General features: G+C 39.3%; 1 protein-coding gene across 1 annotated transcript in view; it reads left to right on the forward strand.

The window, feature by feature from the left end:
- LOC113111450 (myomegalin-like) overlaps positions 1 to 17,933 on the forward strand; it is a 33,029-nt gene extending 15,096 nt beyond the window's left edge. Inside the window, exons 3-9 of the mRNA XM_026276207.1 lie at positions 5,532 to 5,596; positions 7,815 to 7,925; positions 14,939 to 15,015; positions 16,552 to 16,675; positions 16,765 to 16,913; positions 17,390 to 17,543; positions 17,787 to 17,933. Of these exons, the coding sequence (XP_026131992.1) occupies positions 5,532 to 5,596; positions 7,815 to 7,925; positions 14,939 to 15,015; positions 16,552 to 16,675; positions 16,765 to 16,913; positions 17,390 to 17,543; positions 17,787 to 17,918 (812 nt within the window). The 3' untranslated portion in view covers positions 17,919 to 17,933. The remainder of the gene's footprint in view (positions 1 to 5,531; positions 5,597 to 7,814; positions 7,926 to 14,938; positions 15,016 to 16,551; positions 16,676 to 16,764; positions 16,914 to 17,389; positions 17,544 to 17,786) is intronic.
- Positions 17,934 to 18,623: the final 690 nt, after the last annotated feature.

The following is an 18,623-nucleotide window of genomic DNA, read 5'->3' on the forward strand; positions in this document are numbered from 1 at the left end:
GAAAATCCTCCAAAATGTTCATTTTGTCAGAATTCATTGTCCATTAAACATATCCTTCTAGATTGTATTACATCTGCCCCTGTGAGAAACCTTTTTTATTCCGTTGATACTTTTGGAAAAATTTTTAATCAAGTGAATCCGAACATGATCCTAAGATTTCTAGAGGAAATAAATGTTAAACATCTTTTATAGCCTTCCTTTGATTGGTTGTATTTTATTCTCGCCATGAATATAGCCTTAGAAGCTGGTATGGCGTTTAAAAGAAAAGAAAGAAAGAAAGAAAGAACCATCTCTCGAATCTTAATTTTGTGCAATGCATAGTATTAAAATAAAAAATGGATCCAAAGTTAACCAAACAAATTCAATAAACTGATCAAGTATTAAATATATAAAACAGGTTTTATATATATATATATATATATATATATATATATATATATATACACACACAGTATTGTTCAAAATAATAGCAGTACAATGTGACTAACCAGAATAATCAAGGTTTTTAGTATATTTTTTATTGCTACGTGGCAAACAAGTTACCAGTAGGTTCAGTAGATTGTCAGAAAACAAACAAGACCCAGCATTCATGATATGCACGCTCTTAAGGCTGTGCAATTGGGCAATTAGTTGAAAGGGGTGTGTTCAAAAAAATAGCAGTGTCTACCTTTGACTGTACAAACTCAAAACTATTTTGTACAAACATTTTTTTTTTTCTGGGATTTAGCAATCCTGTGAATCACTAAACTAATATTTAGTTGTATGACCACAGTTTTTTAAAACTGCTTGACATCTGTGTGGCATGGAGTCAACCAACTTGTGGCACCTCTCAGCTGTTATTCCACTCCATGATTCTTTAACAACATTCCACAATTCATTCACATTTCTTCGTTTTGCTTCAGAAACAGCATTTTTGATATCACCCCACAAGTTCTCAATTGGATTAAGGTCTGGAGATTGGGCTGGCCACTCCATAACATTAATTTTGTTGGTTTGGAACCAAGACTTTGCCCGTTTACTAGTGTGTTTTGGGTCATTGTCTTGTTGAAACAACCATTTCAAGGGCATGTCCTCTTCAGCATAGGGCAACATGACCTCTTCAAGTATTTTAACATATGCAAACTGATCCATGATCCCTGGTATGCGATAAATAGGCCCAACACCATAGTAGGAGAAACATGCCCATATCATGATGCTTGCACCTCCATGCTTCACTGTCTTCACTGTGTACTGTGGCTTGAATTCAGAGTTTGGGGTCGTCTCACAAACTGCCTGTGGCCCTTGGACCCAAAAAGAACAATTTTACTCTCATCAGTCCACAAAATGTTCCTCCATTTCTCTTTAGGCCAGTTGATGTGTTCTTTGGCAAATTGTAACCTCTTCTGCACATGCCTTTTTTTTAACAGAGGGACTTTGCGGGGGATTCTTGAAAATAGATTAGCTTCACACAGACGTCTTCTAACTGTCACAGTACTTACAGGTAACTCCAGACTGTCTTTGATCATCCTGGAGGTGATCATTGGCTGAGCCTTTGCCATTCTGGTTATTCTTCTATCCATTTTGATGGTTGTCTTCCGTTTTCTTCCACGTCTCTCTGGTTTTGCTCTCCATTTTAAAGCATTGGAGATCATTTTAGCTGAACAGCCTATCATTTTTTGCACCTCTTTATAGGTTTTCCCCTCTCTAATCAACTTTTTAATCAAAGTACGCTGTTCTTCTGAACAATGTCTTGAACGACCCATTTTCCTCAGCTTTCAAATGCATGTTCAACAAGTGTTGGCTTCATCCTTAAATAGGGGCCACCTGATTCACACCTGTTTCTTCACAAAATTGATGACCTCAGTGATTGAATGCCACACTGCTATTTTTTTGAACACACCCCTTTCAACTAATTCAACTAATTGCCCAATTGCACAGCCTTAAGAGCGTGCATATCATGAATGCTGGGTCTCATTTGTTTTCTGAGAATCTACTGAACCTACTGGTAACTTGTTTGCCACGTAGCAATAAAAAAATATATGAAAAACCTTGATTATTCTGGTTAGTCACATTGTACTGCTATTATTTTGAACAATACTGTATATATATATATATATATATATATATATATATATATATATATATATATATATATATATATATATATATATTAGTGCTGTCAATCGATTAAAAAAAATTAACTAATTAATCGCACAATTTTTTAAAATTAATCGCGATTAATCGCGATTAATCGCAATTAAAAGACTGAAACTTTTTGGATATGTAAATGTAAAATGTAAATAATTAATGTAAACTCAAGACAAAGAAACTATTTAAATTCAAAATATGATTGTTTATTGGAATTTTTGTTTAACTTGTAACACAGATTTTCTCATGTAAACAACATACCTGCAATAAACCATCAATATCCTCCAAATTAACTGTTGGCTTGAATGCCATATTTATTACAGAAATAAAAACACAGGCATGTAAGTACCATTTGAATTTCAAAACAATCAATGCCAATAAAAAACAAAAATGATTTCCATGTTGAATTCTAAGTGGACTGCAAAAAAATTCCAAAGTATAGTCATTGCCAGTGCTTTAAGTGGGCCAGTATGCACTGATACTGGGTACCGCCACTTCCAAATATAGCTCTTGAGCGTACCGCCACCTCTCCGTGCGCCCAGAACGTGCTTGTAGCGTACCGGTACGCTCATTTGGACATCTGTTTTAATAGAGGTTTTAATCTTTTACCTGCACTGCCGATTTTCAGAGCGCCCTTCACAATGCAAGCTTCCTAATTCATCCCACCCAGAGCAGAAACTACATTACCCATTCACCCTTAAGTTATACAAGTGAATAGCGCATGTGTCGCTTTTCCCACTGTTAAGTGTCAACAACTCAACGTGGCCGGAGAAGGTGTGTGAAACTCGTTGTGAGTTATACTAAAGCAAAATCTTGAGTATTTATTGTCTGATAAACATTACAAACTGTCTGCGGAGGTTGAGTCGTCCTGCAGCCCCCGCTGGCTGCTCATTGGCTGCAGCATCTTTTTTCTAAGTTCTAAAAAAATACCGTAGACAGCAAGGCACAAATTTAGATATTAATTTATCGAATTAATCTATAGCCTATGCACAAAGACAATATGCTCTTTTTGTCCCCTTTTTGTTTTAAAGCTTGATGAAGAGAGAGAGCGCAAGTTGCTGCAGCTGAGGAGGACAGTGATGCACGCGCACAGGAGTGATTGACAGTTCGCGGCACTGTGTACAAAAAATACTCCGCTACACAATTATTTCGTTATTTTCGTCTAAGCTTATTAACGTTAGCGTTACAGAAAGGTCTGATTTACGCACTGTTACAGTCATTGTTTTTTTTTTTTTTTAAAACAATGACATTTGAGTTCATGATTTTAATGTTGCTGTTTCTTGTGGCAGACTGAATGAAGAGTAATGTTTCTTGTGGCAGACTGAAGAGTAATCCGGCAGAGTTTTATACTGAAACTTTCCGTCTAAAAGTCCTTCCTTGGTCTTATCCATATTTCTTTGCACGTTGAACACACATAGGCCACAACTGGAAATAAAAAAAACTGCAACCGCGTTAATTGCGTTATTTTTTTTTAACGCGTTAAATATTTCAAATTAATCGAATGCGTTAACGCGCTAATTTTGACAGCACTAATATATATATATATATATATATACAGTATATATATATATATATATATATATATATATATATATATATATACAGTATATATATATACAATATATATATATATATATATATATATATATATATATAAATCAGTCATTTACATAAGTTTAGAGCATTTATCAAGTAGAATTTTTCAAGCTTGTTGGAACATAAATTAAAAAAAATTAAATATATAAAAAATAAATAACAGTAGTGCTGCAAACACACTAGCAACCAGCAACATTTGTGTTTGGTATAAATGACACAGAACACCTAAAGTGCATTCTAATTTCAAACTTACATCGCAGTCTGTTCATTATTAAAATAAAGTACAGTCAACCAAACATATAAAAGGTTACACTGGTCAGTTTAAAGAGACCGTAGTATACCGGTCCTCTCTGCTGTTATGCCAAGGACGTCTATGTTCATGTGAAGAGGATGATATTTTCCGTCTAGTTTACATAAAAAAATTATAATAGTGTAGTTTAACATTCAGATACATTGCGAATATGGAAACATTTGGATATTTGCAGAACGAGACGTGAGCAATAACCTCCAAATACGTCTCGTCAAACCCGTGTTCGCTCGTCATTTTTCGGATCAGCAAAAAAAAGACAATACGTTTTGTCTTTTTTAAATTAACATTAAATTATTAAATTAAAATATATGAAATAAACTTAAAGTGCACATGGCATAATATCTTCTTTCTAACATAATAGCCCGACTTCTCATCTCTCAGTCTGCTGTGATGAAGAGGGCAGTTATCGTTCCCCTGGACGTCCACCCGTCTGTCGTGAGCGCAACAGAGGATGCTCGGGATAGCTCATCCACAACTTTTTTCTTCTCCTGTTCATAAAGATCTGGCACAATCTTTTCACTCTAACCTCTTTCCTTCATCATTATATCTGACAGGGAAGACAAAATGCGCGGGGCGTTCAAGCTCCTCCGTTCCTCCGCTCGCCATGACCGGGTCACGTGTGTGCCGAACCGAAGATATTGATCCGTTCGGGATTCCGTATTTTAAGGGACGGGTGGCAACCCTAGTTGGATGGAAAACTGTTTATTGTCTGCATCAAACCATGCTTCCGAACACATGTGATTCACCGTTCTGGGCAGCTCCAGGACAGCTGTCTCTCCGAGCGCGGTGCTGTCTGTGAGCGGCGGAGTAACGGAGCCCTCGATCACGCTGCAGTGTTTGTGAGATCTGACAACTTCTCCACACCATTTACAGAGTGAAATTCTCTGACTTCCTTTATCTCCCAAGGACTGTTGTTGAATCTTCCAAAAGTTTTGGCTTGGGGTGCTTCACAGGCGGTAGCAGCACTTTCCACCGCACCAATAACACGGGGCTGCCCGACGACGTGCCTGACTTTAAATCAGTGCTACTAAACACGGATATCGGCCGATGTCGATATATTAAAAAATGACAAATATATATCGGTCGACCTCTATTTTGAACAGTTGTTAGATCTTTGTAATGAAATGAATAGACACTCAACTCAGATGTAATGTGAGTAACATTTTGAAATAGTAATACTTTGATGTTAAGTTGTGTCATATTGAACTGGTGATTTTAAATCAATGAAGAAATTATCTTTGTCATATGTATTGAAGCATTTGAAAAAAGGGTTAAGTGCTTTTAAAAAATTGCATTTTGATCATTGGTTGTGAATAATGTGTCTAGAATTTTGAAAAATGACATGAAGTTTCAGTTTTTGGAGCAAAAATTATTGTTAAAAAATGTAATGCAGTTTTTTAGTGTGTCTCAAGTGTCTAAATAAATGTTTTTCTTTTTTCTGGTGTGTGTGTGTCTATATCTAAATAAGTGCATTTACGAAGTGTTTGTGTGTTTGTAGATTGTCTAAATGAAGACACTGACAAAGTTCCTCTTCAAACGCACCCGCTGAGAGAATTTGAGCAGGTGAGATTTTCTGTCTTTTTCTGCAGCAGTTGTATAATTTGATTTCCATCGGTGGTCTGATACACTTATCCATTTCCATGTGGCCTGCTGAATTTCAGAAGCAGGGAGACACATACATCCACAGTACAGAAAAGGAGAACATCTGCATGTAGAGTAATGTGCTGCTCTCTAGCGCCACCCTGCGCTGTGTGCTATATCTCTTGTGTTAGTGAATGAGATACAGAGAAGCAGAAGAAAAGTTTGTGTGAGTGCGTTATTCACCCCGGTTCTCTTTATTTCATGTTCCTCGTGCCCCTACTATTGTTGGATGACCATGTGGGACGACCGTCTCAAAGTAGTGTCCGGCTGCTGGCTGTCGAACCGTTAGACAATATAACTCCAGAACGATGCCGCCGTCTCTGAGAAATACTTAATAGTTGTCACTCTTTTCTCTCTGCTGATGGATTCTGAGCTCATTCTTTAGGAAAATGCTTTGTATACTCCAGACAAAAGTGAATGATGAACGTAAGGCAGAAAATCTTCTGTTTGATTAAATGCTTGATATTGTGCCTGTACATGACCAATCAAACGTCTCTTGTTCACATAGGCACAACTGTGTTCAACACTGATAATAATCAGAAATGTTTCTTGAGCAGTAAATCATCATATTATTCTGATTTCTGAAGATCATGTGACACTGAAGACTGGAGGAATGATGCTGAAAATACAGCGGAGCATCACAGAAATACATTACACTTTAACACAGATTCACATAGAAACCAGTTATTTTAAATTATGATATTTCACTATTTTTACTCAATTAAATCATTTTTGGTAAACTAAATGAGCCTTATATCGCAGTATGTGTGATTTCAGTTATCATTGGCAAAACAGGCTAAAGATACAAGCTCAGATATAAGAAAGTTTTCATTTGTGCCTCGTGTTTTGATCATTCCCAGACTTACATTAGTCTTCATCAACATCATCATCAGTATTATTCTGCCATGAATGACAGCATGTGCGTCCAAGCATCTGACTGCTTCATGTATTTCTTGAGTAATGTAACACAGTCAGACCAGTGCTCACAGAGACTCCTAATGTCTGATTCCAGTCTGGGATAATCACACGTAAGCTGCTGTGTTATTATTAGTAAGTCAGTTTAAGAGCGTCGTCTCCAAGCTTGAGGAGATGGACCGAGTCCAGTTCATATTCATGTTCACATATGATCTCGGCTCCATCTCTACCCTATCTCTATCAATTCAATTCAATTCAATTCATATTGCTTTATTGGCATGACATACAAAGGTACATATTGCCAAAGCATTGTACATAGCAGAATAGGAACAAACAAAACAAAAATTCATATATATCCATAAGAAAAAAAAAAAAAAAAAAAAAAAAAAAAAAAATAGAATAAAATACATGCAAAATAAATCTATATACATTTTCATAAACATTGATGGTACTTCTAATGTAGATGTTTTTTCTATCTCTCTCTCTGTCTGTCTGTCTCTCTCTCTCTCTCTCTCACTCTCTCTCTCTCTCTCTCTCTCACTCACTCTCTCTCTCTGTCTCTCTCTGTCTCTCTCTCTCTCTCTCTCTCTCTCTGTCTCTCTCTCTCTCTCTCTCTCTCTCTCTCACTCACTCTCTCTCTCTCTGTCTCTCTCTGTCTCTCTCTCTCTCTCTCTCTCTCTCTCTCTCTCTCTCTCTCTCTCTGTCTCTCTCTCTCACTCTCTCTCTCACTCTCTCACTCTCTCTCTCTCTCTCTCACTCACTCTCACTCTCTCTGTCTCTCTCTGTCTCTCTCTGTCTCTCTCTCTCTCTCTCTCTCTCTCTTTCTCTCTTTCTCTGGTTGGTGATCATTTTTCGTATGACTGCACCCTGTCCTCTGGTTGGTCCGTCTCTGGACTGTCAGGGATTCCTGGCATTTCTTCCAGAGTAAAAACTGCTCTGCATCTGTATCTATGTTCTAAAGCTCTTCATGGAGTCATGGCTCGGTGGCCCCGGGCCCTAGAGGCCCTCGTTCTCTGTGTGTGTGTCTGAGCATGAAGATGGCGTGTACATATGATCAGTCATGTAGATGAGGATCTTTTAGTTGTTTTCGTGTTTGTAGTTTTGTTTTCACCGCGTGATGTGTGTGAGTGGCGGCAGATGGACTGTGTGATGATCCACACACACAAACACACACACACACACACTCACACCGGACATGTCTAACACTTACCGAACTCTCTCGCAGCACCTCAATGACCTGAAGAAGGAGAACTTCAGCCTCAAGCTGCGCATCTACTTCCTGGAGGAGCGGATCCAGCAGAAGTTTGAGGACAGCAGCGATGAGATCTACAGGACGGTGAGATCTTCTGTCTGTGTAGCGATGGAAGTGATGAACGTGACCGTCAGCGCATGATTCATTCACATGCTATATATAACCTTTAACAATAAGAGAATAACAATATCATATCATTTTCATAGGTTCTTTCTACATTAAAAAAGAATGTATACATTTTAATTTCTGTAGCCGTGATGGTCCGCAAGCATTTTGGTTTCACTGCCATAGAAAAACCTTCAACATCTTTTTATTTGAGGTGTTCTGCATTGTTATTGTTGAGTTCTGCTGATTTGAGCAGTCTAATGTTATCTAGCTGACCATATTAATGAGGTTTTTTTTAAATCACAAGAATTACTTAGTTGTAGAAGCATCAAAGATGTTCACCCTTACGAGAGGAAAATATATTTACCAATATATTTCTTAAAATATATTGTGGTATATTGTAATATATTATTTTCCCTTTTTATTTTCTAAGATATTATATATTTGAATACATTTAATAATATATTGATGATACATATATTATATAATATATATTGCAAAATATACACATGATTGCCGCTTTCAATATATTGCAATATATTGGAAAAAATAAATATTAAATCCCATATATAAGAATATATGCGTAATATATTACATGATATTTTCAATATACTGCAATATATTTTTGTTTCATAAGGGCAGTTGATCAGTAATTGTCTGTGTGTCGTCTTTTTCTCGTTAGGGTTAGGGTTTGAGGTAGTTAGGCTTGTTTTTAATTTTCTTTTTGTATAAAAATTTTCTGAAGAAAAAAAAAATATTTGATGGAAAATAACAATTGAATAAAAACTCACTAAACCATGTATAAACCCATCCAAACATGCTGCAGGATGCTGAAATTCAGACTAATACACTTTAAAATGTGTCTGTATTAAAGTAGATGATTTGTATTTATGTGAATCTACATTTTGTGTGTATTCCAGTACAGAAATCTATTCTGCTGAATCTGTCACAGCACGTAGTTTAGATGATGTTGTGAAGGTCTCTGTGCTGTGGAGTGAACGTGTTCATGTGATTTAATCTCAGTCACACTGGGGCAGAAGATGTTTTTATGCTTGTGACGCATCTCTGATCAGATTTCTGCAGCAACAACAAACCAATGTTACTAAAAATACCCACTACATCTTTTCCTTCAGTTGTTTTCTTGAAAATGTCTGAGAGGTCACGAAACAGGTCTTAACATGAGGAATCACTTTAGCCAGTTTACAAACAGAAGCCCTAAAAACCCTTCTGAATGTTCAGAACATAACACACTATTGCTAGTCATGTGTGTGCTTCAGCAGGTAAACAGTCGACAGCTGTTCCCTTCACTTGTGGTTTAGTTTCAGCGCTGCATTCCAGTCGCTAAAAATAACCTGTGAGATGCCAGAACAGCCTGTTAAAGGATAGACTGATTAATCACACACACACGCACACACACACACACACACACACTCACTCACAAACTCACTCACTCACTCACTCACTCAGACTCTCTCATCTGCTGCCATCCGGCGCTTTTATGCACAATAACTGTGGATTTTGGGGTATTTTGTAGTTTATGTTCATAGTGTTACTGTATTAGGGCTGGGTATGTTTCTAGTTAATTCTGTGTGTGTATTTGTCTCTGTATTATTTTAAGGCATAGTATGTTTTAAGCAAAAGTTTTTGATCTAGGAATGTAAGTCAGATAGACCGTTCTTGTCTGTGTGCAATGTGACGTTCCATCCAGTCTAGGATAGGGTAAAGCAACATTAAAGTAAACAACATAACTGTGATACAACAATTTATTTATTGTAAAACAAACAAGGAAGTATTAAGACTTCAGGAGTGGATGAAAATCCCAAAGAAAATACAGTTAAAAATGTCTCTAACTATCGTGATCAAGTCTACACTTACCTTACAGAAATAAAAAGGAAATAAACAATATAATTCCCTTATTCCCTTACTTTTGAAAATAATTCAAAAATACAAAAAGAGGGCACCCACTCCTTAGAACTTCCCGTTTAGGTATGTTATAATATATACATTGAAAACAGAGAATAAGTTTCCACAATTTTCATAATAAGTTTCAAAATAAATACAGAAAGAAACAAGTGTCTTTACCAATGTAGCAATATTTAGACGTTAAAAGCAAGGCAAAGAATTAATTAGAAAGATTTAACACTCAGTCACAAGTTAACAGCTGCAAACCACTACTGCCACCTAGTGGTTGGGAAAGAATACAAAATATGTATACAGAATAAAATTACTCTGTAGAACGTAACACCCCCACCCTTAAATTACAAACCAGAGGGTTGTATATAATACAAGACAGTATTTCCTTAAATTTCACCATCATAAACATGAGACAGATCATCAGCAACAACATTTTCAACTCTTTTCTTATAATGAATGTAAATTGAACTCCTTTACAATGAGCGGCCACCTCATCAAGCGCTGGTTTGAGTTGGACATCTGTGACAAAAAACTAAGGGATTGTGGTCCGTATACACCCTAATGGGATTGCAGCTTCCACCAACATATACTTCAAAATGCTGAAGTGCCAGCAACAGAGATACAGAGATACAATCTCAGAACAGAGATTGCTTCTTTCTCGATAGTACTAGATTTTCTTTGACTCTTCGTAAACTTTTTAGAGAAGTAAGCTACAGGGTGTTCAACACCAGAGTCATCCTCCACAGGCACTGGCTTCCACTTAAAAGGAAGTGAGAAGTTAGGAGCAGACAGCACTGGTGCATTACAAAGGAGTATCTTTGCAGAATTAAAGGCCTGTTCACATTCAGGTCCCCACAACAATTTTCTGGCCATACTTTGCAGATCTGTCAGTGGGGATACCACCGATTAAAAATTCCTATAGAACCCACAGTAATATCCAGTCATCCCCAGAAAATTTGTTGTTGGTTGGGGTGGGAAAATCAACATTGAGGTCAATGGTCATTGATGATTCAGCCAACCTTTTGAAAACTAGTTCCAAGCTATTTACGTGATCCTCCCAAGACACTGAGTAAATAACCAAGTTATCCAGATATACCTCACAATTGGGCACCCCTGACAAAACTCTCTGCATGAGGTGTTGAAAAGTTGCTGAGGCATTTCTCATCCCGAATGCCATAATAGAATATTGCAAGAAGTTATCAGGGGTGACAAATACGGAGATCTCAGATGCCCGTGGGGTCAGAGGCACCTGCCAATACCCCTTAAGGAGATCAAGCTTGGTAATGTAACGAGCAGCACCTACTCGATCTACACAATCCTCCATACGTGGCAGGGGGAAGAAGTCTGGTTTCATTACATTATTAACCCTACGGTAGTCAGGTCAAAATCTATCTTACCATTGAGTCAGGTTTTGGAACTAAAATACAGAGTGAACTCCATGGGCTTCACGCTTCTTTGGGTTGAGCCGATATGGATGTTGCTTAATTGGTCTACACTCACCCACATCGATATTGTGTTTCAACACTGTAGTCTGCATTGGCAGATCAGAAAACAAAGTAGAATACTTGTGGATCAGATTTACCATGTCCTCACATTGTGCTTTAGGAAGATACCAGAGATATGATTTCAAATCACTCAAAATGGAGGAATTATTTACGCGCATTGTAAGGACATGAACGTCACTATTGGCCAAGCCATCATTTACAGGATTATATACAGCTTGCCTGACACTAGTGGACAAAACAGATACAGGTTTTGGTATTGACTCTGGGCATACCGACCTTGTCACGTAGGCTTTCAACATTACATTTACTTTTACATCTAATCATTTAGCAGACGCTTTTATCCAAAGTGACTTACAAATAAGAACAATAGAAGCAGTCAGGTCAACAAGAGAACAACAACAACAACAGTATACAAGTGCCATGACAAGTCTCAGTCTAGTATAGAACGCATAGCCAGGTTTTTTTTTATTATTATTATTATATATATTTTTTTTATTAAATGAAAAAGACAAGAAAAGGAAAAGTGCTGGTGTTAGTAGGTTAAGTGCAGGCGAAAAAGATGAGTCTTTAGATGTTTCTTGAAAATGAGTAAAGACTCAGCTGTACGAATTGAGATTGGGAGGTCATTCCACCAGCTGGGCACAGTCCAGGAAAAGGTCCGTGAGAGTGAGAGACTTAGAAACATCACCCCTCCAAGACACACTGAAGGATCTGTCAAAGAGGTAGGACTTAACCCACAGGAGAGCAGTTCCAGAGATGCCCATCTTTCTGAGGGTGGACAGGAGAATCTGGTGATTAACAGTGTCAAAAGCAGCAGACAGGTCCAGTTAGATGAGTACCGAGGATTTTGAAGCTGCTCTTGCTAGTCGCAGGGCTTCAGTAACCGAGAGCAGAGCAGTCTCAGTTGAGTGGCCACTTTTGAAGCCAGATTGGTTGCTGTCCAGGAGGTTGTTCTGTCCAAGGAACATAGAAAGCTGGTTGAACACAGCTCACTCAAGTGTCTTTGCAATGAATTGAAGAAGGGATACCGGTCTGTAGTTTTCAAGAAGCGCTGGATTTAGAGATGGTTTCTTGAGCAGTGGGCTTACCCGAGCCTGCTTGAATGCTAAGGGAAATGTTCCAGAGTGAAGAGAGGAGTTGATAATGTGAGTAAGTGAAGGTATGACTGAAGAAGAGATCGCTTGAAGGAGGTGAGTGGGGATAGGATCAAGTGGACAAGTAGTAGGATGACTGGACAGGATAAGTTTGGAGACGTCCATCTCTGAGAGTGGGGAGAAGGAGGATAAAGAGTGTGCATCAGTCATTGTGAAGTTTTCCTCAGTCTGCGGTGTGGAGAATTGGTCACTGATGGATCTCGTCTTATTTGTGAAGAAAGCTGCAAAGTCGTCCGCTGTAAGAGTCGATGGAGGAGGTGGAGGCGGCGGATTAAGAAGAGAAGAGAAAGTCTTGAATAGTGTCCGAGCGTCACAGCAGCTGTTAATTTTGTTGTGGTAGTAGGATGTTTTAGCTGTGAAGACATTTTCAGAGAAGGAAGAGAGGAGAGATTGATATACACTGAGGTCCGTAGAGTTTTTTGATTTCAGCCATTTCCTCTCTGCAGCCCTGAGTTTAGAGCGATGTTCACGGAGAGCCTCAGACAGCCAGGGGGCAGAAGGGGCAGTGCGTGCTGGTCTAGACAACAGTCGGCAAAAGTTGTCCAAGCAAGATGTTAAAGTGGAGCAAAGAGTGTCCGTAGCACTGTTCGTGTCCAGAGCAGAAAACTGAGAGAATGGTGGAAGAGAGGATGAAACCACAACAGATAGGAGAGATGGAGAGAGTGAGCCTAGGTTCCGTCGAAAGGTGACCTGCGTTGGAGTGTGTGCCACTTCAGGAGTAAGTGCTAGGTTAGCAGTAATGAGGAAGTGATCAGAGGTGTGCAGTGGAGCAACTGAAGAGGTGTCCACAGAGCAACCACGCGTGTAGATGAGGTCAAGTTGGTTGCCCGATTTGTGAGTCGCTATAGTAGACAATAGCTTGAGATCAAATGAGTTGAGCAGAGTTTTGAAGTCAGCAGCCTGGGGTTTATCTAAGTGGATGTTGAAGTCACCAAGCAGTACCAGAGGAGTACCATCTTCAGGAAAGTTTGATAGCAGCACATCCAACTCCTCCAAGAAGTTTCCCAGTTGACCTGGGGGACGATAAATGACCACAAAGTGGATTTTAACAGGCTGGGTTACAGTAATGGCATGTGATTCAAACGAACCAGTACCTGTAGGTGATGGCTGAAGATCAAATTTCTATTCTTTGGATATAAGGAGACCCGTACCTCCACCCCTCCCAGTGGTACGAGGAGTGTGGAAACAAGTGAAATTAGTGGAGAGACCTGCAGGGGAACAACAATTTTCTCTGGGATTTTTCTCTTGATATCTTCCAACAAAAGCAATTCTTGCAGCTGTTCAAAACTATTAACTTTGCTAGATAAACACCATTTTCAAAGTATTTCTTCTTTTCTCTAGCAAATTCTACAAATGTCTGATTGACTGCTTTTGACAAATTTCGAAACTTCTGGCGATAGGCCTCAAGCACAAGCTCATAGGTTCGAAGTACTGCAGATTTAACAATGTCATAGTCTAAAGACTGCTTTATTGGCAAAGCTGAAGAAACCTCCTGGGCCTTCCCTACTAAACTGCATTGCAGTAACAAGGCCCACGTCTCCTTTGGCCACTTCAAATTAGCAGCCACTCATTCAAATGCGGTGAAGTAAGCGTCAACTTATCTCTCACGAAATTTTAGCACTAACGCAATGTTTTTACTAACATCAAAGCATGACTGTGAATCTAACATTGAACGATTAGGACTTTGCACAGGAGAAGTGCCAGAGGGAGCTCTAGGTTGTGGCACTGGAACAGACTTACTCTGCATTTGCTGAGCCTGTAAATCTAGCTGCCGCTAATATCACGATCAGCTTTTACCTCAAAAGCCCGAAGCCGGATTCTTTGAGCCTCACACTCTTGTTTCCTTATTGATAGATCTAATTCCTTTAGTTTAAGTGCCATCTTTAGATCATCACAAGATGCAACACTTTTAGAGTCAAAGAAGCTGTCATAATTTGTATTTGGCAAAATACCCTCACTAACTAGCTTCTCAAACAGTTCATCTTTGATAACCTGCTTAATCGCTTCTCTAGGTATTTCAATGTTAAAGAAATCAGCTATCAACAATAAATCTTTCTTTCTACAATGATTAAATTCTTCTGTTGTAGGGCTAAGTGTAAATGATATAAGATCAAAATCCATACTGTCCCTAGCACAGAATTTCAAAAATAAAAAAGAGTGCACCCACTCCCTTGGTATGTATATAATATATACTTTGAAAACAGAAAATAAGTTTCCACAATTGGTTTCAAACGAAAACCACTACTGCCACCTAGTGGTTGGGAAGACATACAAAATATGTATACAGAATAAAATTACTCTGTAAATTGTAACAGCAAGAACTGTGTGGTTGATGCAATTGTAACAAACTGACATGAAGAACGGTCATCTTCTGCTCTCATGTAAACAGACACATTTATAGATGTTTGGTTTGTTCCAGAACATCGAGCTGAAGGTGGAGGTGGAGAGTCTGAAACAGGAGCTTCAGGAAAAACAGCAACTGCTGGATAAAGCGCTGTACGTACATCTGTTTGTCTCTTATCTGCCCTCATATATCCTCCTCCTGTCTCTGTGCTGATGAGTTAGAGCGCTGGAGAGAGAGAGAGAGAGAGAGAGAGAGAGAGATGGGTGTGACTGGTTTAAAAGTTGGTTATATGATCCGATCCTCATTCCAGTTTAAAAGTAGCCTGCAGATGAAAATGCTTACGGACACAGAGACATTAACTATTCTAAGCCACAGCACAAACATGAATGTGTGTGTGTGTGTGTGTGTGTGTGTGTGAGAGAGAGAGAGAGAGAGAGAAAGAGAGGTGTGAGTGTATGTGTGAGAGAGTGTGAGTGTGTTTGTCAAGCCAAATCAAGTCACCTTTATTTATATAGTGTTTTTAACAATACAACTTGTCAAAGCACTTTACAGTAAAAAGGAAAATAGTGTCAATAATGCAAAAGGACAATAGTAAACACTAAATTTTCTGTTAAAGGCAGTTCATAATTGAATTCAGTGATGTCATCATCCAGCTCAGTTAGTGTCTGTGAAATCAAGTCAATGATATCGCTGTAGATGAAGTGACCCCAACTAAGCAAGCCAGAGGCGACAGCGGCAAGGAACCGAAACTCCATCGGTGACAGAATGGAGAAAAAAACCTTGGGAGAAACCAGGCTCAGTTGGGGTCAGTTCTCCTCTGACCAGACGAAACCAGTAGTTCAATTCCAGACTGCAGCAAAGTCAGATTGTGCAGAAGAATCATCTGTTTCCTGTGGTCTTGTCCTGGTGCTCCTCTGAGACAAGGTCTTTACAGGGGATCTGTATCTGGGGCTCTAGTTGTCCTGGTCTCCGCTGTCTTTCAGGGATGTAGAGGTCCTTTCTAGGTGCTGATCCACCATCTGGTCTGGATACGTACTGGATCCGGGCGACTGCAGTGACCCTCTGATCTGGACACAGACTGGATCTGGTGGCTACGGTGACCTCGGAACAAGAGAGAAACAGACAAATATTAGTGTAGATGCCATTCTTCTAATGATGTAGAAAGTACGGTGTTATGTGAAGTGTTTCCGGTTCCGGTTTACCTAATTAATGCAGCCTAAAAATCCTTTAACGGATTTGGATATTAAAAGCATATTAGTATGTTATGTGTATGCCAGGTTAAAGAGATGGGTCTTTAATCTAGATTTAAACTGCAAGAGTGTGTCTGCCTCCCGAATAATGTTCTGCATTTGACATTGAGAGCATAGGCCGTAATTTAGATATATTTTTGAGATGGATCAATTGCAGTTTTACAAATGCTAGAAACGTGGCTTTCTAAGGAAAGATTGCGATCAAGTAGCACACCTAGGTTCCTAACTGATGACGAAGAATTGACAGAGCAGCTATCAAGTCTTAGACAGTGTTCTAGGTTATTACAAGCAGAGTTTTTAGTGTTTGTGTGTGTGTGTGAAAGAGTGTGAGTGAGTGAGTGAGTGTGTGTGCAGATGTACTGCTAGATGTTTCTCAGCAGACAGACTCACGTGAAATCCAGCTAGAACTGCAAAAACTTTTGACTTAATATTTGACAGGACAGCAGCAGAGAGTCTGACCAATCACAATGAAGCAGAACTGCAGCGCCGGTGTGAAGAGAGACAACAAGAGATCGATCACATGCAGCAGGTGCTGGAGACCAAGATACAGATACTGCAGGAGGTACAACACACACACACACACACACACACACACACACATATAGAGTGCATGAGTGTGGTGATGATGGTGATGAACTCTCTGTGTGGTAGGAGGCTCAGTTAGCGCTGGACAAGGCAGAGCTGAGAGTCAACACGACTGAATCTCACTTGCAAGATCCCTCTGTCACCATGGAAACGGTCCTCAAGGAGACATCAGGTGACACGAGCACATGGCCTGATGAAGATGCAGACAGAAAGAAGTGAGATGATCAGTTGATCTTCTGAACCTCTCCTCCCCTCTCTCTCCCTCTCTCTCTCTCTCTCTCTCTCTCTCTCACACACACACACACACATGTTTGTTTCTGTGTAAAGTGTGTTCATCCCATAGGTGTAATGGTTTTTATACTGTAGAAACTGTATATTCTATGTCCCTTCACCAACCCTACACCTAACCCTAACCCTCACAGGAAACTTTGTGCATTTTTACTTTCTCAAAAAAACTCATTCTGTATGATTTATAAGTGTTTTGAAAAATGGGGACATGGGTTATGTCCTCATAAGTCACCCTCTCCTTGTAATACCTGTGTCATACCCATGTCATTATACAGAGTTGTGTCCTGATATGACACAAAAACAAAAGCACACACACACACACTCTCTCTCTCTCTGTCTCACATGGGTGGTGTTGATTGTGTTGTGTTGTGTGTGTGTGTGTGTGTGTGTGTGTGTTGAGCAGGATTGAGCAGCTGAGCGTGGCGCTGTGCCTTAAGGAGCAAGTGATCAGAGAGCTGACAGAGGAGAGGACAGACCTGAGACAGAGAGTGAGACACATGGAGGAGCAGCTGGAGCAGCTGTCTGTGTCTCTGCTGCAGAGAGAGAGAGACGCGCAGGTCTGTCTACACACACATACCCTTACTCACACACTTACTCACGCACACACACACACACACAAAGAGACACACACACACACACACACACAGGTCTGTCTGCACTGATCAACAGACTTAACTCAGTATCTGCTGATCAGAAATGATCTTAAATGGAAAAACACTATGAAATCTAATTTGGACCCACAGATGTATTGAAGTGGTTTATTGTTATTGTGTAGCTGTAATGAATCTTTCTCTGTGTAGTTTTATCAGGAGGAGTTGGGCCACGAGAGGCTCCGTGTGCAGCAAGAGATGCAGGTATGTGTTTCTCTGGTGCTCTTACAGTCAGTGATGAATGATGAGGTGAAGAGAGACTCTAATAAGAGTGTGAAGTAGTTTGTTGATCAGATTGGAACAGAAGCTTCCTCTGTGTCAGAAGTCATTTTTCCATTTAAAAAATAACACAGATGAGTGACATTGTTCCTCATGAGAATTTGAGAACTGTGCGCGTGTGCGATCATTCTTAAAAACTACTCCAGTGTTTGATCACCGAATGATCGTCTGTGCTGCAGTCTTAAACAGTGGATGAACTTAGCTGGAGTGTTAGACATTCTCAAATGGTCCAAAACTTGAACAGCTGTTTTTCTTTTGTTTATTTATTTATTTTTTGGGTTGTTGTTGTGTGTGTGTGTGTGTGTGTGTGTGTGGTTTATTTTTTTATTTACCCCCCCCCCCCCCCCCCCACCGGTCCACCATTTTCATTTTAGAGTGAACACATCCTTGCATTAGGATTGAAAACCACTCGTTTTTATTGTTATTTTACTTCGTTTCATCACAGCAGCTTGTGTCTTTGTCATGATCCACGACACATTTTGTCTTATACAGATGTTCATGGAAATCTAAATGTCTTGACTCAGGATCTGAGCTTTGTGAGCGAAATCTGACCTCTAGAGCACTTTTAAAGGAACATGAACGTATAGAAACTTTCTGCACATTCCTCCACAGAATTAGAACTGAATTCCAAATGTAATGAAGCTGAATCCACTGGATTGACACTGAATGATTTGTCACAAATCAGAGTATGATTACTTTAAGTTATTT

Source organism: Carassius auratus, chromosome 2 (genome assembly GCF_003368295.1).
Source record: "Carassius auratus strain Wakin chromosome 2, ASM336829v1, whole genome shotgun sequence".
NCBI lineage: Eukaryota > Metazoa > Chordata > Actinopteri > Cypriniformes > Cyprinidae > Carassius > Carassius auratus.